Source organism: Ranitomeya imitator, chromosome 6 (assembly GCF_032444005.1).
Source record: "Ranitomeya imitator isolate aRanImi1 chromosome 6, aRanImi1.pri, whole genome shotgun sequence".
NCBI classification, from domain to species: Eukaryota; Metazoa; Chordata; class Amphibia; order Anura; family Dendrobatidae; genus Ranitomeya; species Ranitomeya imitator.
In genome coordinates this window covers 21,635,066-21,659,874 of record NC_091287.1, presented here as the reverse complement: position 1 = coordinate 21,659,874, position 24,809 = coordinate 21,635,066, and the positions used below count along the sequence as shown (strand labels likewise).

Sequence of the window (24,809 nt, the reverse complement as noted above, 5' to 3'; positions counted from 1 at the left end):
AAAATATTAAAAGGGATGGCTTTTTTTAAAATTATTATATTTTTTCTTTTGATCAAAGTCCCTATAGGGGACCGGAATCTGCATAATGGTAGACACAATACCTAGCAATACTCTGGTATTGCAGTGTAACATCCGCCTGCGGCGTGGCTTAATAGCAGTACAAAGATGGAAGAAACAAAAACTTCAGTAGCCTCTTAAGTCGCCAAAACTACCCATGACCGCTTCAGCCAATCTCTGGCCTCAATTCTGCTGATTGCAAGACCGCCACGCGACCACTGAAGCCAGTATTTTGCTTTTCTGGAGAACTCCCTTTAAGCAGATGACAATTTTTTTTTTTTGTTACTTAAATGGATGTTTTAGGGGCTAAAAATTATTTTTGCATTTGAGCTTCATTAAAAATTTTCCTCCCTTTGCCTTTTTATAGCCGCTGTTTTACATTGTCAATAAATGAGTCAACTAAGAATTTGTCAGTGAGCTCTGACGGAAGTTCAGATTGAAAGTTGGCAAGTTCGTCATGTGACGTTTTCAGATCATTTATGACCATGTGAAAGTTCAGTTCTACTTTGACGGGGTCTGTGGTCATAAACCTGTGCAGACTGCAAAACTATTGGACAGAAAAATAGATTGTCAAACTACATGTTAGGGCCCGTTCACATGACTGTATGTTCTGTCCCAGCGCTGTCCGTTAAAGAACAGACTGTGATTTTTTTTTTTTTTACTGAGGAAATCGGCATTTGAAAAAAACACAGCAAGCGCTAATTTCTTCCAGAAATTGGATGAGAGTCGGCCATGCAATTCTATGGCTGCAAAAAAAAATAATCAGATATCACATGTAGTAAAGCATCAGTTTTTTTACGGACACATTGCGTACATCCATTATACAAAGGAATATGGTCTTGTAAATGATCAATGTCTGCTGCTCTAAAAATTGCATTATATATTAAATATACATGGATTATATACAAATTGTATATGGATTGTACACAGATTGCACAAGAATTGTATACAGATTGTATATGGATTGTACATGGATTGTACACAAATTGCATAAGAATTGTATACTGATTGTACATGGATTGTATACAGATTGTATATGGATTGTACATGGATTGTACACAAATTGCATAAGAATTGTATAACGTACTGATTGTACATGGATTGTATACAGATTGTATATGGATTGGACACAGATTTTATACAGATTAAAAGAGTAAAAATAGTCTGAGTTATCTAGCTGAAACTCTGAGGATGTGTGTGAACCGACCCTTGAAAGTCGCTTCCTGATGAATTCTCAGTTAGCTCATTCTGCAGCCAGAAATGTTCAGGAAAACAAAAAGTCTTAAAAAGCGGAACGGTGCTAAATTTTCAAAGAAACTCAATTACAAGGATGTTTGTTTAATTCCAAAATACAAGCAAATAAGTAAAAATGAATCTCCCCGGAAAGCGTCCATAACTTTTAAGAAAACAATAATAGGATTGTCACAGGTCGGAGCTCTACTGTATCCTCAGCACCATAGCAAGGAGGCACGGACCTTCCTGGTCACACACCCAAGAGTCCGGGGCGGAATATATACAGTACAGACCTAAAGTTTGGACACACCTTGTCATTTAAAGATTTTTCTGTATTTTCATGACTATGAAAATTGTACATTCACACTGAAGGCATCAAAACTATGAATTAACACATGTGGAATTATTTACTTAACAAAAAAGTGTGAAACAACTGAAATTATGTCTTATATTCTAGGTTCTTCAAAGTAGCCACCTTTTGCTTTGATGACTGCTTTGCACACTCTTGGCATTCTCTTGATGATCTTCAAGAGGTAGTCACCGGGAATGGCCTTCTAACAATCTTGAAGGAGTTCCCAGAGATGCTTAGCACTTGTTGGCCCTTTTGCCTTCACTCTGCGCTCCAGCTCACCCCAAACCATCTCGATTGGGTTCAGGTCTGGTGACTGTGGAGGCCAGGTCATCTGGCGTAGCACCCCATCACTCTCCTTCTTGGTCAAATAGCCCTTACACAGCCTGGAGGTGTTTGGGGTCATCGTCCTGTTGAAAAATAAATGATGGTCCAGCTAAACGCAAACCGGATGGAAACCAGCATGCTGCTGCAAGATGCTGTGGTAGCCATGCTGGTTCAGTATGCCTTCAATTTTGAATAAATCCCCAACAGTGTCACTAGTAAAGCCCCCCCACGCCATCACACCTCCTCCTCCATGCTTCACGGTGGGAACCAGGCATGTAGAGTCCATCCGTTCACCTTTTCTGCGTCACACAAAGACACGATGGTTGGAACCAAAGATCTCAAATTTGGACTCATCAGACCAAAGCACAGATTTCCACTGGTCTAATGTCCATTCCTTGTGTTCTTTAGCCCAAACAAGTCTCTTCTGCTTGTTGCCTGTCCTTACCAGTGGTTTCCTAGCAGCTATTTTACCATGAAGGCCTGCTGCACAAAGTCTCCTATTAACAGTTGTTGTAGAGATGCGTCTGCTGCTAGAACTCTGTGTGGCATTGACCTGGTCTATAATCTGAGCTGCTGTTAACCTGCGATTTCTGAGGCTGGTGACTCGGATAAACTTATCCTCAGAAGCAGAGGTGACTCTTGGTCTTCCTTTCCTGGGGCGGTCCTCATGTGAGCCAGTTTCTTTGTAGCGCTTGATGGTTTTTGCAACTGCACTTGGGGACACTTTAAAGTTTTCCCAATTTTTCGGACTGACTAAGCTTCATTTCTTAAAGTAATGATGGCCACTCGTTTTTCTTTACTTAGCTGCTTTTTTCTTGCCATAATACAAATTCTAACAGTCTATTCAGTAGGACTATCAGCTGTGTATCCACCAGACTTCTGCTCAACACAACTGATGGTCCCAACCCCATTTATAAGGCAAGAAATCCCACTTATTAAACCTGACAGGGCACACCTGTGAAGTGAAATTCCCGGTGACTACCTCTTGAAGCTCATCAAGAGACTGCCAAGAGTGTGCAAAGCAGTCATCAAAGCAAAAGGTGGCTACTTTGAAGAACCTAGAATATAAGACATAATTTCAGTTGTTTCACACTTTTTTGTTAAGTTCTGTATATACCGTATTTTCCGGCTTATAAGATGACCTTCTAACTACAGAAAATCTTCTTAAAAGTCGGGGGTCATCTTATACGCCGGGTGCTGACCAATGTGCATATGGTGGGTGGGTGGAATGGTCCCGATGACGAAGAGAGAGGGCGTCTCACAGGAAAGTGTAAGTGGAGTATCCCCCTATTACCTCATTGTGGCATCGTGGGGTTTCTGTGCTGGTGAGCAGCGGCTCCTCTTTGTGCCTCGTGGGTGCACTGTGCTGTGGGGCGGCGGCGCCGTATCTTTGTGCAGCGTCGGGGCTCTGTGCTGTGGGGCGGCGGCGGCATATCTTCGTGCATCGTCGGGGCTCCGCCGGCATTTCCTCAAAGCCCTGAGACACCGGCAGCTCCATTGCTGCGATGCGGTAGCCCCTGGGAAAATGGCCGCTGGGGGCGGCGCATGCTCAGATTCAGATCTAGACCCGAGATCTCGGAAGATGAGATCTCAATCTGAGCATGCGCCGCTGACAGGGGCGGACACAAGCAGCAATGGGCCCCTGTGCAGGAAATACATTTGGGGCCCCCCTCATGCATGTACACTGTATATAAAATACCTATAATAACATATGTGTATACACAGCAGTATACACACACATACTAGCCCTATACAGACAGCAGTATACATACAGCAGAAATTACACACACAGCAGTATACACACACATACTAGCCCTATATATACACACACAGCAGTATACACACACATACTAGCCCTATATATACACACACAGCAGTATACACACACATACTAGCCCTATATATACACACACAGCAGTATACATACACAGCAGTATACACACATATACTAGCCCTATATATATATATATATATATACACACACACACAGCAGTGTACACACATATACTAGCCCTATATATACACACACATACTAGCCCTATATATACACACACACACAGCATTATACACACTAGCCCTATACACACACACAACAGTATACACACACTAACCCTATATATACACACACAGCAGTATACACACACACAGCAGTATACACACACATACTAGCCCTATATATACACACACACAGCAGTATACACACACACAGCAGTATACACACACATACTAGCCCTATATATACTCACACAGCAGTATACACACACACAGCAGTATACACACACATACTAGCCCTATACAGACAGCAGTATACATACAGCAGAAATTACACACACAGCAGTATACACACACATACTAGCCCTATATATACACACACAGCAGTATACACACACATACTAGCCCTATATATACACACACAGCAGTATACACACACAAACTAGCCCTATATATACACACACAGCAGTATACACACACATACTAGCCCTATATATACACACACAGCAGTATACATACACAGCAGTATACACACATATACTAGCCCTATATATATATATATATATATATATACACACACACACAGCAGTGTACACACATATACTAGCCCTATATATACACACACATACTAGCCCTATATATACACACACACACAGCATTATACACACTAGCCCTATACACACACACAACAGTATACACACACTAACCCTATATATACACACACAGCAGTATACACACTAGCCGTATAGACACACAGCAGTATACACACACATACTAGCCCTATATATACACACACAGCAGTATACACACACATATTAGCCCTATATATACACACACAGCAGTATACACACACATACTAGCCCTATATATACACACACAGCAGTATACACACACATATTAGCCCTATATATACACACACAGCAGTATACACACACATACTAGCCCTATATATACACACACATACTAGCCCTATATATACACACACAGCAGTATACATACACACTAGTAATATATACACACACACTAGCAATATATATATACACACAGCAGTATACACACACACACACTAGCTATATATACACACACACTAGCAATATATATACACACTGCAGTATACACACACTAGCTATACACATACACTAGCAATATACATACACACTGCAGTATACACACACACACTAGCTATATATACACACACACTAGCAATATATATACACACTGCAGTATACACACACACACACACACACTAGCTATATATATATATATATATATATACACACACACTAGCAATATATATACACACTGCAGTATACACACACACACACACACACTAGCTATATATATATATATATATATATACACACACACTAGCAATATATATACACACTGCAGTATACACACACACACACACTAGCTATATATACACACACACTAGCAATATATATACACACTGCAGTATACACACACACACACACTAGCTATATATATATATATATACACACACACTAGCAATATATATACACACTGCAGTATACACACACACACACACTAGCTATATATATATATATATACACACACACTAGCAATATATATACACACTGCAGTACACACACACACACACACACTAGATAGATCAACATCCATCACATGGACTATGTACAGTACCTACAGAGAGTGCAGTTGCAGGGAGCTGGTCAGGCCCAGAACACAGGAAATGAGCAGGGGAGACATGGAGCCTGTCTAGACTGTCAGCACTCATCCCTGCAGACTCCCGGCGGGCCAGGCCTTCTCCTATCTCCTACCTGGACTAGTAATTCCTCCTCCCCTCCCCCTATTTTCATGTGTATCCACTATCCCAGTCCTGCCGATCACTGGGGCTCTGGGAACTGGGAAGAATGTGTACCTGCACAGCAGCGAGTTGCATCATTCTTCAGTGACTCCCTCAGTCCTCTCTTCCAGCGTCTGCCGCCCCCTCACCACACTGCACCAGTGACAGCCGGACAGCAGCGTAATGTCGGCTAACAGGAGAGGTCAGGCAGGGGGCCCCTTTTGACCGTCATATCACGTGTGCAGTAGAGCGGGCCCCCTGCTTCTCCTGTTAGCAGTAATCCTGCCGCCGGCTGTCATTCACCGCCCTGCTTTCTCGGTCCTTCAGGGGCCCCCTCCGGCTCTGGGCCCCGCTGCAGTTGCACAGGTTGAACCGGCGGTATGTCCGCCCATGCGCCGCTCCCAGCAGCCATTTTCCTGGAGGCCACCACATCGCAGCAATGGAGCTGCCGGTGCCTCCGGGCTTTGAGGAAATGCCGGCGGAGCCACGACGATGCACGAAGATACGCCGCCGCTGTCCCACAGCACAGAGCCCCGACGCTGCACGAAGATACTCTGCCACCCCACAGCACAGAGCCCCGACGCTGCACAAAGAGGAGCCACCGCCGCTCCCCAGCACAGAGACCCCACGCTACCACAATGAGGTAAAAGAGGGATACCCCACTCACACTTTCCTGTGAGATTCCCCCCTCTTCATCATCAGGACCACTCCCCCCGCCCAAAAGGCACATTACTCACCCGCCCTATAAGATGACACATGGCATATAGGACCCCCTACTAAGAAAATTTTATATTTTAACTGGAAAAGCTGGGGGGTCGTCTTATATGCTGGAAAATATGGTAATTCCACATGTGTTAATTCATAGTTTTGATGTCTTCAGTGTGAATGTACAATTTTCATAGTCATGAAAATACAGAAAAATCTTTAAATGAGAACGTGTGTCCAAACTTTTGGTCTGTACTGTATACGTATCCAATGGATACCCCCGACACCAGATGGGCCCCATTTCCATCAATGTTTCCCACATTTTGGTGGGGGAGCAGCGCTTCATCCTTCTCCAACGTAAATGTCAATTCAGCCTCAAACATATATAGAAAAACGACAATTCAGATAAATAAGCGAATTACCTCCTCCGGATTATATTTGGACAGGACTCCGTTACCATGAAACTCCTCCAAGACGTCCTTGAGTTTCTTGGTCGAATCTTAAAGAAAGGGAAAGAAAACGTATTAATATACTGATACTCGGAATATTCTTGAATGTTCTCTTAAAAGGAAAAACTGTCCCTGCCCACTGGAAAAACGAAGAAACAGGGTGAGATGCGGGATTTTCTCCATATCTCCTCCATGTCAGGCTGTGGGGTTGTCACATTCGGAGATTGCTGTGGACATCTTTCTTTCCCTCCCGCTAACCACAACATCTAACACAACTTACTCGAAGTTCCTATCATTTCTTGGGTAGGATTCTCATAAAAAAAATTAATCAAAAACAGAACTTCCCTCATAACCTTACTGGTGTCACATTATACAGTGAAGTCCAGAAATATTTGGGCAGTGACTGAATCTTTGTGATTTCAGCTCTGCAGGCCCCTTTTTTGGATTAAGGATGAAACTTACCGAGATGCAATTGAAGTGGAGACTTTCAGGTTTAATTAAAAAGGGTTGAGCTAAAATATCCTTTGAAACATTTAGCAATTGCAGCCATTTTTCTACAAAGCCGCCTCATTTCAGGGGCTCAAAAGTAATTGGACAAATTAATTTTCCCATAATAAAATGCTCATGTTTCATCCTTAAGGCCATGCACGTCACCATTGCTGGTCTCTTCCTGTGTGAGGCTTTGCAGATAATGACGGCCTGAAGTCTGGAGGCTATGGATGTCACCATCGCTGGTCTCCTCCTGTGTGAGGTTTTGTAGCAATGACGGCCTGTAGTCTTAAGGCCATGGACGTCACCATCACTGGTTTCCTCCTGTGTGAGGTTTTGCAGTCAATGACTGCCTTAAGTCTGGAGGCCATGGACGTCACCATCACTGGTTTCCTCTGGTGTGAGGCTTTGTAGCAATGACAGCCTGAAGTCTGGAGGCCAAGAATGTCACCATTGCTGGTGTCCTCCTTTGTGAGGCTTTGCCACCTTTACTGCAGTGACTTTAGTTCTCGCTAGTTTGTGGCTCTTTCTGCCTTGAGTTTTGTCTTCTTCCTGTGAAATGCGGCTCCATGAGCTGAGATCTGGGGATGACTCAGCCATTGCAGAATATTCCACTTCTTTGCTTACGCAGGATGTTTTGGGTCATCTTTGTCCCTCTGATCTGTAAAGTGTCATCCAATCATTCTTGCTATATTTGGTAGAATCTCAGCAGAAAGTGTCGCCCTGTACACACAGGATTCATCCTGGGAGCTTCTGTCTTCAGTCACATCATCAATAACCACTAGTGACCCGGTGCCATTGGAAGCCATGCATGCCCGCGCCATCACACCACCTCCACCGTATGTCACACAGGATGAGGTTTGCCGAGGATCAGAAGTCGCTACAAGCCTTCTCCAGACTTTCTTCTTCCGATCATTCTAGGACAGGTTGATGTTAGTTTTGCCTTTCCAGAACTGGGAGGCTTCTTCAGATGTTTTTTTTTTTCCAAAATCTAACCTGGTCTTTCTAATTCTCGGCTGATTAATGGTTTGAATCTTGTGGTGAACTCTCTGTATTTGCTCTCATGAAGTCTTCTCTTTATGGTAGACATAGATACTGAGACATCAACTTCATGGAGAGTATTCTTCACTTGGAGGATGTTGTTAAGGAGTTTTTCTTCACAATGGAATGGATTCTGGAATTATCCACCACTGTTGTCTTCTGTGGACATCCAGGCCTTTTTGAACTCTTTTTTTTTTTTTTTGCAGAATATACCAAACTGTTGACTTGGCCAGTCTTGACATTTCTACTATCTCTCTGATGGATTTCTTTTTTTTTCAACCTAATAATGGTCTGTTTCTCTTCCATTGACAGCTACTGAGATCGCATGTTGTGGGTTCACAACAACAGCTTCCAAATGCAAATGCCACATCTGGAATAAGCTCCAGACCTTTTATTTGCTTAGTTGATGATAGATTAATGAGGAAAAGCCCATGAAGCCCATTACACAGCTTTTGAGATAACTGTCCAATTACTTTTGGTCCCTTGAAAAAGAGGCAATTACATATTAAAGAGCTGTAATTCCTAAACCCTTACTCCAATTAGGAAGTGAATCACTCAGATTAAAGCTGAGAGTCTGCACTTTAAACCCAGATTGATTATATAACTGGACCTTGAAAATGTTTAGGTAAACAGCTAAAATGCCAAAACTTGTTTCCTTCTCCAAATATTTCTGGACTTAACTGTATATACTTATGGGCTCAAATACCCAGCATGACCCATGTGATTAGTGTCATTTAATGAATGAAAAAATATCTGCCCTATCTCTACATTACAGGACTCTAAGGGTGAATCTGATAATAGACCTGCTAACTTGACAACCTGCAGAATTCTGATGACAGCTCTGGAGTATAGTACAGGGTGCAACTGAGGATCAGAAAAGTAATGTACTGTATGTGCACAGTGACTGCACCAGCAGAATAGAGAATGCAGCTCTGGAGTATAATACAGGATGTAACTCACGATCAGTAATGTAATGTATGTACACAGTGACTGCAACAGCAGAATAGTGAGTGCAGCTCTGGAGTATAATGCAGGCTGTTACTCAGGATCAGTAATGCAATGTATGTACACAGTGACTGCACCAGCAGAATAGTGAGCGCAGCTCTGCAGTATAATACAGGATGTAACTCAGGATAAGTAACAGGTCCGGACTGGGGCTGAAATTCAGCCCTGGCATTGGAAATCACACAGGCCCATGTTGGCCCCGTCCCCAAGAACCAGATGGGATATATTACTAATATTACCCTGGATGGAGGAAAGGAAGATTTACTACACGACCAATATTTCTAATGATACCCATGGCATGCTGGGTAAGTGACGGAGTCAGTGACTTTGTGCTTCATCACAACTGTTAACAGTATGGGTGTCCTGAGAACATCGATTCTGTTAACAATGTAGCAGACAAAGTGGCCCACAGCCAGACCGGCCCTTCTGGCATTTGCCAGAATTGCCCAATGGCCAGTCCGGCCCTGATCAGTAATGTAATGTATGTACACAGTGACTGCACCAGCACAATAGTGAGTGCAGCTCAGGGGTATAATACAGGATGTAACTCAGGATCAGTAATGTAATGTATGTACACAGTGACTGCACCAGCAGAATAGTGAGTGCAGCTCTGGGGTATAATACAGGATGTGACTCAGGATCAGTAATGTAATGTATGTACACAGTGACTGCACCAGCAGAATAGTGAGTGCAGCTCTGGAGTATAATACAGGAGGTAACTCAGGATCAGTAATGTAATGTATGTACACAGTGACTGCACCAGCAGAATAGTGAGTGCAGCTCTGGAGTATAATACAGGAGGTAACTCAGGATCAGTAATGTAATGTATGTACACAGTGACTGCACCAGCAGAATAGTGAGTGCAGCGCTGGGGTATAATACAGGATGTGACTCAGGATCAGTAATGTAATGTATGTACACAGTGACTGCACCAGCAGAATAGTGAGTGCAGCTCTGGGGTATAATACAGGATGTAACTCAGGATCAGTAATATAATGTATGCACACAGTGACTGCACCAGCAGAATAGTGGGTGCAGCTCTGGAGTATAATACAGGATGTAACTCAGGATCAGTAATGTAATGTATGTACTCAGTGACTGCACCAGCAGAATAGTGGGTGCAGCTCTGGAGTATAATACAGGATGTAACTCAGGATCAGTAATGTAATGTATGTACACAGTGACTGCACCAGCAGAATAGTGAGTGCAGCTCTGGGGTATAATACAGGATGTAACTCAGGATCAGTAATGTAATGTATGTACAAAGTGACTGCACCAGCAGAATAGTGAGTGCAGCTCTGGAGTATAATACAGGATGTAACTCAGGATCAGTAATGTAATGTATGTACACAGTGACTGCACCAGCAGAATAGTGAGTGCAGTTCTGGAGTATAATACAGGCTGTAACTCAGGAACAGTAATGCAATGTATGTACACAGTGACTGCACCAGCAGAATAGTGAGTGCAGCTCTGGAGTATAATACAGGATGTAACTCAGGATCAGTAATGCAATGTATGCACACAGTGACTGCACCAGCAGAATAGTGAGTGCAGCTCTGGAGTATAATACAGGATGTAACTCAGGATCAGTAATGCAATGTATGCACACAGTGACTGCACCAGCAGAATAGTGGGTGCAGCTCTGGAGTATAATACAGGATGTAACTCAGGATCAGTAATGTAATGTATGTACACAGTGACTGCACCAGCAGAATAGTGAGTGCAGCTCTGGGGTATAATACAGGATGTAACTCAGGATCAGTAATGTAATGTATGTACACAGTGACTGCACCAGCAGAATAGTGAGTGCAGCTCTGGAGTATAATACAGGATGTAACTCAGGATCAGTAATGTAATGTATGTACACAGTGACTGCACCAGCAGAATAGTGAGTGCAGCTCTGGGGTATAATACAGGATGTAACTCAGGATCAGTAATGTAATGTATGTACACAGTGACTGCACCAGCAGAATAGTGAGTGCAGCTCTGGAGTATAATACAGGATGTAACTCAGGATCAGTAATGTAATGTATGTACACAGTGACTGCACCAGCAGAATAATGAGTGCAGCTCTGGGGTATAATACAGGATGTAACTCAGGATCAGTAATGTATGCACACAGTGACTGCACCAGCAGAATAGTGAGTGCAGCTCTGGGGTATAATACAGGATGTAACTCAGGATCAGTAATGTAATGTATGTACACAGTGACTGCACCAGCAGAATAGTGAGTGCAGCTCTGGAGTATAATACAGGATGTAACTCGCGATCAGTAATGTAATGTATGTACACAGTGACTGCACCAGCAGAATAGTGAGTGCAGCTCTGGAGTATAATACAGGATGTAGCTCAGGATCAGTAATGTAATGTATGTACACAGTGACTGCACCAGCAGAATAGTGAGTGCAGCTCTGGGGTATAATACAGGATGTAGCTCAGGATCAGTAATGTAATGTATGTACACAGTGACTGCACCAGCAGAATAGTGAGTGCAGCTCTGGAGTATAATACAGGATGTAACTCAGGATCAGTAATGTAATGTATGTACACAGTGACTGCACCAGCAGAATAGTGAGTGCAGTTCTGGAGTATAATACAGGATGTAACTCAGGATCAGTAATGTAATGTATGTACACAGTGACTGCACCAGCAGAATAGTGAGTGCAGCTCTGGGGTATAATAGTGAAGCTCCCTATTGTACGTGTAGATGAGGATACAAATTACAATTTGTTATGTGGTTTTTCCTTTATTGAATGCATTTTTGTGCAGATTTGAAGAAGAGGAGGGGGCAGGAATAGGCGAAGTAAATGGAGGCCCCCCATGACTGTGCTTGGTCATGGGCTCCAGTTTTAAATAAAAATAGCCGCATTGATTGGGCAATAGTAGGGTGGGAGGGGTTATGAGAGGGAAGGTGGGGGCTATATAGGTAAAAGTGCGGGAAACTGGGCACACTGTTAGCTGGCAGTTCAGGATTTTAGTGAGAGCAGCCATCCACACAGCCTTTCTCCCTACCTGAAAAGGCCTGGTGAGCGATCAGCCATGGAGTCGGTGGATACTTTGGTGGGGCGCTTGAGAGATGCAGCCAGGTCCAGAAGAGGAGGATGGCTGGAAGAGCAGCTGGCGGCGCTGCTCGGAGCAGCGGGAGCACCGGAGCCCAGCAGCAGAAGAGGCCGGCGCACGAGGCCTCCGCAGCGACTCTCACCTGAGGTGAGTACGCGCGGCCGGCGCAGGCCTAGGAGCCCCTCCCGGGACCCTGCGGAGGCCGGGTGCAGCGGTGCGGCGTCCCCCCGCTGTGCTCCCTCTGGTAGGAATCCTCCTTGCCGGCCGGTTGGTGTGGGGAGCAGGAGAGGCGCGCAGCGTGGAAGAGCGACGCCGGGAGTGAGGACGGCAGCAGCGCGGCCCACAGCTCCGATGACCAGGAGTGCAGCGGCGGCAAGTCCGGAGCGCAGCCGCAGGTCGTCCGGTGCGGCGGGTACCAGGGGTACGAAAGAAGGTGCGGCGAGCGGCGGAAGATGGACGGCAGGAGACAGGCCAAGCAGAGGGCATGCAGGAGGTCGGATGAAGGCGGATGCTGCGGTGCAGGCGGCATCTGAGCTGAGGACGGCGGGAGACGAGCGCAGGCCCGGAGGAGCGGCGGGCAGTGGGACCCCACTGTCTGGCAGGCGGAGTGGTCGGGAACCTGAGAGGGAACAGAGGTCTGCGGAGCAAGTACGGTCCAGCTCCGGGAGAAGGTCAGTCGAACGTGGAGCAGCTGACGCTCAGGTCCCCTCTGGTGACGTGGAGGCCAGGGGCGCGGGCCGGGAGCAGCACGATGGTGCCGAAGAATCGTGGTCGGACGGAGAACCTGATGCTGGGGATGATCGGCGGGATGCGGGACGCACGGCTGGCAGGGACACAGCACCTGCGCAGCTCGGTGAGTACCATGCTATTTCTGACTTGTCGCCCAGAGGGGCTTATGGTGAGGAGGTTAGAGGTGATCAGGCGCCGGGTGGGCGGGCGCCGCACATTGGGGGGAGCAGCGGGGCGTCGGAGCCTGCGCTGCGGGATGTATTGCTGAGCGTGTCGCAATTGCTGAGTAGTTTACAGAGTAGGGCAGTGAGGGAAGCGGGGGTATCACCGGCCAGGGCTTGGCTACCTGGGGCCGGGGCTTCGGGTTCGTCTACAATGGATTCAGGGAGTCTGTTAGTGGGCGAACAGTCGCCATCATTGTCTGGAGTGTCTGTATCCGTGCAAACGGAGAAGAAAAAAGGGGATACGGTAAAGTTGGATGATAGAGCAAAAGGCAAGGTATATGTGTGTTTTGAGGGGCCGTTGGGGGCTCATTTGAAAAAGGAGGTAAAAGAAAAGATTTGGCGCGATGATTACGTGGAGATTTTTTCTTTGCTGCCATTAGAAAAGTTTAATCTTGATAAGGGAAAAAAGGACGATAGTAAGAAAGAGGAAGAAGAGAAGAGGAGGTGGCGACTTATACCACAGACGTTCATTAATTGGTTGCAAGCATTCGCTATACTAGCGAGCGTAATAGGTGAAAAGGCCCCGGAGAATTGTTCCGGTTTATTTTGTTATCTTGATGCGATAGGTGAAGCGCATCGTACTTATGGCGGACAGGCTTGGTTACGCTATGATGAACAGTTCAGGCAGAGGAAAGCGGTAAGGCCTGAAATACGCTGGGATCAAAAGGACATCGGGCTCTGGTTAAGAGTGATGGCTCCTAGCAGATACGGGCAGTCCTTTCATGGGGCGGAAGTAGCTCCGGACAACAGGCAGGACATAGCGGTAGTGGTCAGGGGGGACAGGGATCTAAAGAAAAATCAGGAACTTGCTGGCAATTCAATGAGGGCCAGTGTAAGTTTGGGAACACCTGTAGATTTAAACATGTGTGTTCCCATTGTAGCGGAGTTTCGCATGGGGCTTCCAAATGTTTCAAAAAAGCAAGAGGCAAGCCGTCAGTGGGTGTCGGTCAAGGGGGAGACGCCAGTGAGGCTGGAAAGGATGGCCCCCTTTCTAAGTAGGTATCCGGATCGGGAGAAGGCCGGTGTTATTGCACGGGGTTTTGCGGAGGGTTTTCGTATCCCTCCTCCAGAACACGTTGTTCTGTTTTCAAAAAAGAATTTGAGGTCAGCAATGGCTCAGGCAAGTGTGGTGAATGATAAGTTGAGGAAGGAGGTGGAGTTGGGGAGAATGGCTGGTCCGTTTACTTGTTTGCCGATAGAGGGGCTGATCATCTCACCGTTGGGGGTGGTCCCCAAAAAAGAGCCGAATAAATTCCGTTTAATTCATCATTTGTTGTACCCAAAGGGGTTGTCTGTGAATGACAGCATTTCGCAGGAGTTGTGTTCAGTTGTTTATACGTCGTTTGACATGGCGGTGCACTGGGTCCGCCGTTACGGGCCAGGAGCTTTGTTGGCAAAGACGGATGTGGAGTCGGCTTTTCGTTTGCTTCCGATTCATCTGGATAGCATCCCGTTGTTGGGGATGTGTTGGAATGCTGGTTACTATGTAGACAGATGTCTACCGATGGGTTGTTCCATTTCGTGTTCCTTGTTTGAGTCTTTTAGTACTTTTCTGGAATGGGTGGTTAGAGAAGTGGCTGGTGTTCCATCCGTCATTCATTATTTGGATGACTTTTTGTGCATAGGTCCTCCTGACTCGAATGTGTTCAGGAATATTTTGGCAGCTATGGAGTGGGTAGCGGATCATTTCGGCGTTCCCCTTGCTAGGGAAAAAACTGAGGGCCCTTGTACGGTGTTGAGCTTTCTTGGAATTCTGATAGACTCTGAAAACATGGAATGCAGGCTTCCGGACGATAAATTGTTGGCGCTGAAGTAGGAAGTGAGTCGCGTGGCTAAGCTGAGGAAAGTGACTTTGAAGGAATTACAATCTCTGCTCGGTCGTTTGAATTTTGTATGTAGGATTATGCCCATGGGGCGCATATTTTGCCGAAGGTTGTCCAGGGCGACGGCGGGGGTGCGGTCCCCGCATCATTTCATTCGACTTGGTCAGGAGCACAAAAACGACTTGTTGGTATGGCATAATTTCTTGGAGCAATATAACGGTCGCTCGCTGATGCAGCAGCAGTTGGTGAGTAATTTTGATTGCGAGATCTACACGGACGCAGCTGGAAGTGTGGGTTATGGGGCCTATTGCGCAGGCCAATGGAGCGTTGGAGCCTGGCCAGACTGCTGGCACACGAGTGGTTTTACAAAGAATCTGGCCTTGTTGGAGTTGTTTCCCATTGTGGTAGCGGTATTCATTTGGGGGGACGCGTTTGAAAATCGCAGGATCAGATTCCATTGTGACAACATGAGTGTCGTGTCCGTGATCAACTCGTTATCGGCATCGTCACCGCCCGTAATAAAATTAGTGAGAGAACTTGTCTTAAGATGTTTGAAGATCAATACGTGGATTTCTGCGGTTCATGTGCCTGGCGTTCAGAATTCGTTAGCGGATGCATTATCTCGTTTACAGTGGGAGCGTTTCCGGGAGTTGGCACCAGAAGCGGACGCAGCAGGAGCAGTATGCCCTTCGCACTTGTGGCAGATACCTATGGAGGAGCGGGACGTTTGATTCGGGCCTCGGTTACAAGTCAGACCTGGGCATCTTTTGAAGCTTCCTGGAATGTGTGGCAGAATTCTTTAGCGCAGTGGGGGGAATTGGTGTCTGACGAAGACAAGTCATTAGCGGTTTTGTCATTGGTGGGTAAGGCGGCGGATGCAGGTTGGTCGTTTTCGAAAGTAAACAAGTTGGTGACCGGGTTAGCTTTTGGTTTTAAGCTTGAGGGCTCGGTAGATGTGACGAAAATTTTTTTGGTGCGGCAGGCACTGAAGGGTTATAGGAGAGATGTTAGACGGGTGGATGGGCGCAGGCCTATTTCGTTTCAGGTGCTTGAACGTTTGGGTGGTGTTCTGGGTGATATATGCTGCTCTCATTTTGAAGCGGTGTTGTTTCGGTTGGCTTTTTCCTTTGCATTTTTTGGGGCGTTACGGATAGGTGAATTGGTGTCTCGTAGCAGGGTTCAAGTGGGTGGTTTATTGGCGCAAGATGTGGATTTCTGGTCTGGGGGCATCGTTTTTTGGATACGTCGTTCAAAGACGGATCAGACAGGGGTTGGAAAAAGAGTTGTGTTGGGTAAAGTTTCGTGGTCATTGATGTGCCCTGAACAATGTTTACGTGAGTATTGGTCTTTATGGTCGGGTCGTACGGGACCATTGTTGTGTCACCAGGACGGGGTCTTCCTGTCCCGTTTCCAATTTATAGCAATTCTGCATAAAAGTTTGAGGGTTTTGGGTTTTTCGCGGTCCGATTTCGGTTCGCATTCCTTCAGGATAGGGGCAGCGTCTGAGGCCGACAGCCTGGGCTTGGGGTCGGATGTTATCAAGCGTATTGGGCGTTGGAGCTCAAGCCGTTATCAGTCTTATATCCGACACTAAAATGGTTGGTTTGTTTACGTTAAAGTGGCCTTATGTTAACGGTTACTGTTATTGTATATTGCAGGTTGGGAGCCGTATCTCGTCTGGATTTTTGGACATTCTTTTGTCTATTGGGGGGCGCATCGGGCGGATGCCAGGCCGGACGGTAGGCAATTGGGTCTCAGCCGAAAAGATGCGGTAGTTCGGTGGCTGGGTTTTCGAGGTATGGTGTGGAGCAGGGCGATTCCTTGTTTTTCTCGTGCGGTCCGCCTGGATAGAGCACCGGATATCGTGGTTTTTCATTTAGGAGGGAACGATTTAGTTTCCAAACCAGTGAGGGAGTTGATACGGGACATTCGTTCCGATTTTCTCCGGTTGTGGACGGCCTTCCCCGGTGTTCTAACTATATGGTCAGACATTGTTCCTCGGAAAAATTGGAGGGGTGCGCGATCAGTCAAGGGTATCAACAGGGCGCGGGTGAAGTTGAACAGGGCAATTGCCAAGTTTGTAGCCAGAAATGGTGGTATATGTGTTCGGCACTTTGATTTGGAGTCGGGTGTTGGTGAATATTGGAGGGACGACGGGGTGCACTTGAATGAGGTGGGGATTGATTTATGGGCCTTGTCCATTCAGGAAGGAATTGAAAAAGCGTTAGTGTCTTTGGGGCACTCGCGGGCCTGAGGTGTCAGGGCGGCGAGTTTGTGGCGGGGGTGGGGTTCTTGGAGTTTATGCGGATTCAGCGGCGAAGGAATTTGATGGAAATTCCGGACAGTTAAACGGGTTTGGTGTTCTGGCATTTTGGTTACAGGCTCTGGACGGGGTGTTTACCCTGGGAGCTGGTGGTGGTTTAATTGTTCCCAAAATGGGAATTATGGTGCCCCTGAGCTAGTGTTACGGCTGGGGGTAAATTGAGGTGTTTTACGTTTTTTGGTTTTTGCCAAAATAATTTGAAGCCAGAACTTTTTTCCCGGTGGGCTCCAAGAACCTCCCCTCGAATTATTTGCATAAAATTATGCTAATGTTTATTTAAATGTTTTTTGTTTGTTTGTTAATAAACTGGCCGCTGTGGCCATAATTATCCAAAGACATTGGAGTTACGTCTTTATTGGAATGTGGGTTTGCTTTTAGCAATGGTGGTTGGGGGGTTTGGAATGGTTAGTAGGGGAGCCATATTGGCCATACACGGTCATGTAATTTAATACATTATTTTGCATAATAAAGTTTTGATCCTGCACTTTGAAACACAAATTTATTTTTTTACATGTGTTTTTTTCTGGCTGAACATAGAAACCTATAAGTAAGCAATGCACCATTCTGCAGACGGATTAGCAGCGTCTTTAGACCCACAGGGAGTTTGTGTTTTCTTGGAATCACATCCACTTTGTTTGCACAATTATCTGCAACAGACGTCTTGGATTCCAAAATGAAGCAGACAAAAAATCCTGCGTGAGAACATGATATAAAGGAGATATATGACATTCTAAAATATTTTAGCCGTTTTCTTCCTTAAGAAACTATTATCACTATTCTGGTCTCCGTCCCCCCAATGCCGCAGAACCAGCGATAATCCAGGATCGGATACGACGCCGTTCTCTTTTGTCCCCTGGATTTCAGCTCTGAAAATGCCTAGAATCATCCCACCCCATAAACGCCGCTGCCTTCTGTGGACAGAGTCTGCTATTTTACAGCTTGAAACGACCTTCAATAATCTTTACTTCTGCTGCGAACGCCGAGAACAAACAGATCAAATATTCATAATGTGCCTAAAACTGGATGGAGGGATAACATCGCTGATGAATATTCACACACAGGCGGCACCGAGAATATTTACTACTACGCCCTATGCTGTAATATTCATTCACCAAGTTACAGCACAATCTGTCTCTGTTTCTGATTATCTATTTTTACACTTTTGACTGATATCATAAATTTTAATTAAAAACAATAAATAAATAAATAAATGAGATCAGTTCCTCTTGAATCCAATGCAACAGCACCTCTAGTGGTCAAACATATAAATGCAGCCTACACTGAAAACCATTAAAATCACTAAAAAAGTTCAATTTCACATATTTTACTGGGATTCCAAGGTAACGTTACCCTTTGAATCCCGGTCAGATGCCTCTCACCCAGCCAAACCTTATCTCACATTTTGCACTGACGAGGGAAAGTACCCCGAAACACAGTATCTTCAAATTGAGATTTTGGTTTTGTGTTTCATCCTAAGTCACGTGATAAGGCTCCTTAGAGGGCCCATATTGACTTTTTTTTAGGATTGCTACTTCCTATAGGTGGCACTAGAGTTCTAGTCGTCTTCCTCTCTGAAGAGACAATTTGCATACATTTTACTCAGAAACATCATAACATATCATTATGTGTTTATAGGCTGTGTTCTATTATTGTGGTTGATATGTGCTCTATTTTAATAAAAATAAATAAATAAAAAATCGTATGTTTGAATATTTTTAGGCTGGGTCCTATTTAAAAAAATATCAATGTTATTGGATTTGTAGGCTGTGTTCTATATAAAAACAAAAAACTTCACTTTTTAACTATTCATAGATTGTGCTCCATGATTGATTATTACAGTCTAGGTTCCATCTTAATTAAAAAAACAAAAAAGTTTAAATATTTGCAGGCTGTGTTCTGTTATTAAGATTGATGTGTACTCTAACTAAAAAAATATATACAAATTTAAAAAATCCTATGCTATGTATTAATAGGCTGGGATATAGCTTGATAAAATAATCCTATGTTTCACTAATTTTAGGCAGTAATTAATAAATATAAAATGAAAACAATCCTATGTTTGAGTATTATTAGTCTGGGTTGTATTTAAAAAAAAAATAATCCATGTTACAATATTTGTAGGATTTGTTCTATAAAAAAATAAATAAATACTCCAATTTTTAACTACTTACAGGCTGCGCCCCTTGCTTGAGCATTTATAATCTAGGTTCCATTTTTCAATTAAAAAAAAAAATAAAGTTTCAATATTTACAGGCTGTGTTCTATTCGTAAAATTGATCTGTACAATAGTTTAGGCTATGCCCCATGAATGAGTATTTATAGGCTGTGTATGATTTTAAATAGATAAATAAAAAAGCAATCCTATTCTTGAGTATTTATAGGTTTGGCTGAATTTTAATAAAAAGAAGAAACCCTATGTCTCGGTATTTATAGACTGTGTTCTACCAAAAATAATAATCCAACTTTTAACTATTTGTAGACTTTGCCCCAATGCTTGAGTATTTATAGGCTAGATTCCATTTTGATTAAAAAAAAAGTTTCAATATTTCTAGGCTGTGTTCTATTTTATTAAAAATAATCCCATTTTAGAGTATAGTACAGTATTTGTAGGCTGTATTGTATTTTTATTAAAAGCTAATCCTATTTTTGAGTATACTACTTATACGCTGGGTTCGATTTTAGTAATGACCATGTTTCAATATTTAATGATTGTGTTCTATGCTAATAAAAACAATCTTTTAAAGGGAACCTGTCACCTGAATTTGGCGGGACCTGTTTTTGGTCATATGGGCGGAGTTTTCGGGTGTTTGATTCACCCTTTCCTTACCCGCTGGCTGCACGCTGGCAGCAATTTTGGATTGAAGTTCATTCTCTGTCCTCCGTAGTACATGCCTGTGCAAGGCAATCTTGCCTTGCGCACGCGCAGTATGCTTTGCCCAACTGCGGGCAAAACCGAAAAGCATTAGTGCGCATGCGCCGGCGCACTATGTCCTGGAACTATTTCGCTGTGTTCCGGGACATAGTGCGCCGGCGCATGCACACTAATGCTTTTCGGCTTTGCCCGCAGTTGGGCAAAGCATACTGCGCGTGCGCAAGGCAGGATTGCCTTGCGCAGGCGTGTACTACGGACAGAGAATGAACTTCAATCCAATATGGCGGCCAGCGTGCAGTCAGCGGGTAAGGAAAGGGTGAATCAAACACTCGAAAACTCCGCCCATATGACCGAAAACCGGTCCCGCCAAATTCAGGTGACAGGTTCCTTTTAAATAATAAAAAAAAATAACTGTGTGCGGCCATACACATGAGATTTGTCATTATAATGCTAACTCGTGTAGAAGTTTTTGTCTATCCAATGGATGTTTAAGGCATTGGGTATTTTTACCTACCTGCAATATGAGATACTTCCATAAGATTATGGCAGCTACCTATACTCATACTCGTTTTGAAATAAACATGCAAGTCCTGATGATCCATGATTGCATGTTTAATAAGGGGAAGAAGAAAAATGTTTTTCAGAAATCATAACTCTTTCACGACATATGACATATATTTACGTCATCGAACATGTCCATGCCTTTGATGCAGGCTCGCACACTGAGCCCGCATCTTTGATGACTGATTTAAGCTTAGGGCACAAAAATAAGCCCTCGTACAGCTTCAAGTCCTGAAAAATGAGAACTGTACAGGTCTTGGAAAATGGAGACAAAAGCGTGGAAAAAATTTTTTTGACAAATTTATGATTTTTTTTCACCACTTATGTTCAAAAAAAATTACACATGTTTGGTATGTGTGAACTCATAACGACCAGGAGAATCATAATGGCAGGTCAGTTTTAGCATTCAGTGAATATGGTAAAGAAAAAACACAAACAAAAAAAAATTGTGGAATTCCGTTTTTTTTTTTTGCAATTTCTCCACACTTGGATTTTTTTCCCCGTTTTCCAGTACAGTTTGTGGCAGAATAAATTATGTCATTTAAAAGTACAACTCGTTCTGCAAAAAAAAAACAAAAGTCCTCATATGGCTTTATGGCTAGAAAAATGAAAAAAAAAGTTATGGCTCTTGAAAAAAGGGGAGGAAAAAACGAAAACAGAAAATTGGAGTGGAGGAGTTGAAAGGGTTATCGTGGATTATTAAAATAACTGTTTTTTTTAATGAAACAGCGCCACCCTTGCCCAAAGGTTATGTTTGGTATTGCAGCTCATTGTCATTCATTTTAAAGGCATTTTTAAATTCTAACCTCTTTAAAGGATTACTGGGAATGTTTTGGGGTTTATTTTGACTTTAGTATTTATCTATATGTTTCAATAAGTCTTTGACCGCAGTAAGAGAATTCTCATCCAGTGTTTGCCTCGTGGTGATTATTTCTTAAAATTGCGCTATGAGTAGTTTTATTTGGTTTGGTCTGTGAACAAGACATTTAGCTTTTGTTAATTTTTTTATGCAAAAAAAAAAATAAAAAAATTCATATCTTTTCCATTCCTTTATTTTGTTATAAATTTTGCACCACATGCATATTTCATTATGGTATTTTGAAAGCATTGCTGCCCTTAAAAGCATGAAAGGTTTGAATATACAATTACAGTTTGTGTAGTTATGGTCAGAAAAAAAATACAACTTTTTATACATATAGTATACATATAGTAGCATAGCTGGGAAGGACAAGGTTAAATCCCAGCCCTGCAGTGTGTGATGAGAAGCGCCTGCAGTGTGACTCTAAGAAGCAGGAAGTAGACTCATCTTGTAGCAGTCTGATCAGGGAGCGTCAGGATTCTGGATGAAGCAGAGCTTGGTGTGGTGCTGGTGAGGCTGACCAGACAAGATGTGAGCTGGAGCTGAGAGAGACGAACTGGGGTTTCTCTATGAATGGAGTGACTAAGGACTCAGTCTACTGAATGTAGACAAGGCAAAAATTCCTCCCTGAGAAGAGTCTGCACAGGCCGTCTGTAGAGAACCACATGTATCGCTGGTTACTAAGGACAATAGCTGTTTTGTTTGACCGAGCTGGGACTAGCTCAGCCGAATATAGGCTAGGGATTTATGTTTATGAGTTTGTTTTGGTTCTGAGCAGCTCGTGGAAACCAATAAAACTGCATGTCTCTAGGCCAAAACTGCATTGCCTGTGTGAACGCTACCTAACACCTAATGCCTACCACAAAAAGTGAATCCCAACAATAAATATATATATATACTAGATGGTGGCCCAATTCTAACGCATCGGGTATTCTAGAATATATATGTGGTTTATTTATGAAGTTTTCAGAATAATGCAATTTATACCAAGGATTCGGCCGGCCGGCCGCAACCAATTAGCTGATTGTTTGCGGCTGGGCATGACCAATCAGTGAAGCCAGGGCCGGCTCCAGGTTTTTGAGGGCCCCGGGCAAAAGAGTCTTAGTGGGCCCACCTATTTAACACATACCGCGATTCATGATGCACAGATACAGCAGAGAAATATAGCACAGCCCATGTGGTGTATAACACAGCCCACGTAGTATATAACAGCCACGTAGTATATTGCCCAGCCACGTAGTATATTGCCCAGCCACGTAGTATATAGCACAGCCCACGTAATAAATAGCACAGCCACGTGGTATATTGCCCAGCCACGTAGTATATTGCCCAGCCACGTAGTATACAGCACAGCCACGTAGTATATTGCCCAGCCACGTAGTATATTGCCCAGCCACGTAGTATATTGCCCAGCCACGTAGTATATAGCACAGCCCACGTAATAAATAGCACAGCCACGTGGTATATTGCCCAGCCACGTAGTATATTGCCCAGCCACGTAGTATATAGCACAGCCCACGTAATAAATAGCACAGCCACGTGGTATATTGCCCAGCCACGTAGTATATTGCCCAGCCACGTAGTATATAGCACAGACATGTAGTATACAGCACAGACACATAGTATATTGCCCAGTCACATAGTATATTGCACAGCCACGTAATATATTGCACAGCCACGTAGTATATTGCACAGCCACGTAGTATATTGCACAGCCATGTAGTATATTGCACAGCCATGTAGTATATAGCACAGAGACGTAGTATATAACACTGCCTATGCAGTATATAACCCAGGCCACATAGTATAGAGCACCGCAATGTAGTATATTGCCCAGCTACGCAATATATACCACAGCCACGTAGTAGATAGCACAGCCCACATAGTATATAGCACAGAGATGTAGTATATAACACAGCCCACAAAGTATCTAACACAGCCCATGTAGTATATAGCAATGTGGGCACCGTATCCCTGTTAAAAAAGAATTAAAATAAAAAATCATTATATACTCACCTTCCGTCGGCCCCCGAATCCAGCCCAGGCGTTTACTGATGCTCCTCGCGACGCTCCGGTCCCAAGAGTGCATTGCGGTCTCGCAAGTTGATGACGTAGCGGACTCGTGAGACTGCTACGTCATCATCTCGCGAGACCGCAATGCATGGACCGGACCGTCGCGAGGAGCGGGAAAGGCCTGGGCTGGATCCGGGGGGCCAACAGAAAGTGAGTATATAATGATTTTTTATTTCTTTTAATTATTTTTAACATTAGATCTTTTTACTACTGAGGCTGCATAGGCATCATCATAAGCAGCATCAATAGTAAAAAGTTGGTCACACAGGGTTATTAGCAGTGTTAACGGAGTGTGTTACACCGCGGCATAACGCGGTCCGTTAACGCTGCCATTAACCCTGTGTGAGCGCTGACTGGAGGGGAGTATGGAGCGGGCACTGACAGCAGGGGCCATTTCGCGGCCTCACTGTGCCCTTCGCTGATTGGTCGTGGCTGTTTGACCGCGACCAATCAGCCACTTGGGATTTCCGTGACAGACAGACAGAAAGACAGACAGAAAGACGGAAGTGACCCTTAGACAATTATATAGTAGATATATATATATATATATATATATATATATCACAAATCTGAAGAAAAGGAGCGCACAACCTGGATATCCGATGCGGGTAAGCTTTATTCCAAATGCATAAAAAACATCTTCACGGCCGGGGGTGCAAGGAAAGGAATGCGGCTGGGCTAGACGACGGCCGCCTCGCGCCTGACTGGCGCTTCAACGGGTCATATATATGTTTTTTTTTCCTTATTGAATACGGTGCTTGACAGTGCATGAGGATTCCGGTTCACGTTAGTAAACAAGTAGTATAAATG

General features: G+C 44.1%; 1 protein-coding gene across 3 annotated transcripts in view; it reads right to left on the bottom strand.

Moving 5' to 3' along the window:
• Positions 1-24,809, bottom strand: part of DGKB (diacylglycerol kinase beta) — a 790,513-nt gene that overhangs the window by 647,374 nt on the left and 118,330 nt on the right. For all 3 annotated transcript variants that reach the window (XM_069729311.1, XM_069729309.1, XM_069729312.1), the window contains exon 3: positions 6,914-6,990. In XM_069729311.1, coding sequence (XP_069585412.1) covers positions 6,914-6,990 — 77 coding nt within the window. The remainder of the gene's footprint in view (positions 1-6,913; positions 6,991-24,809) is intronic.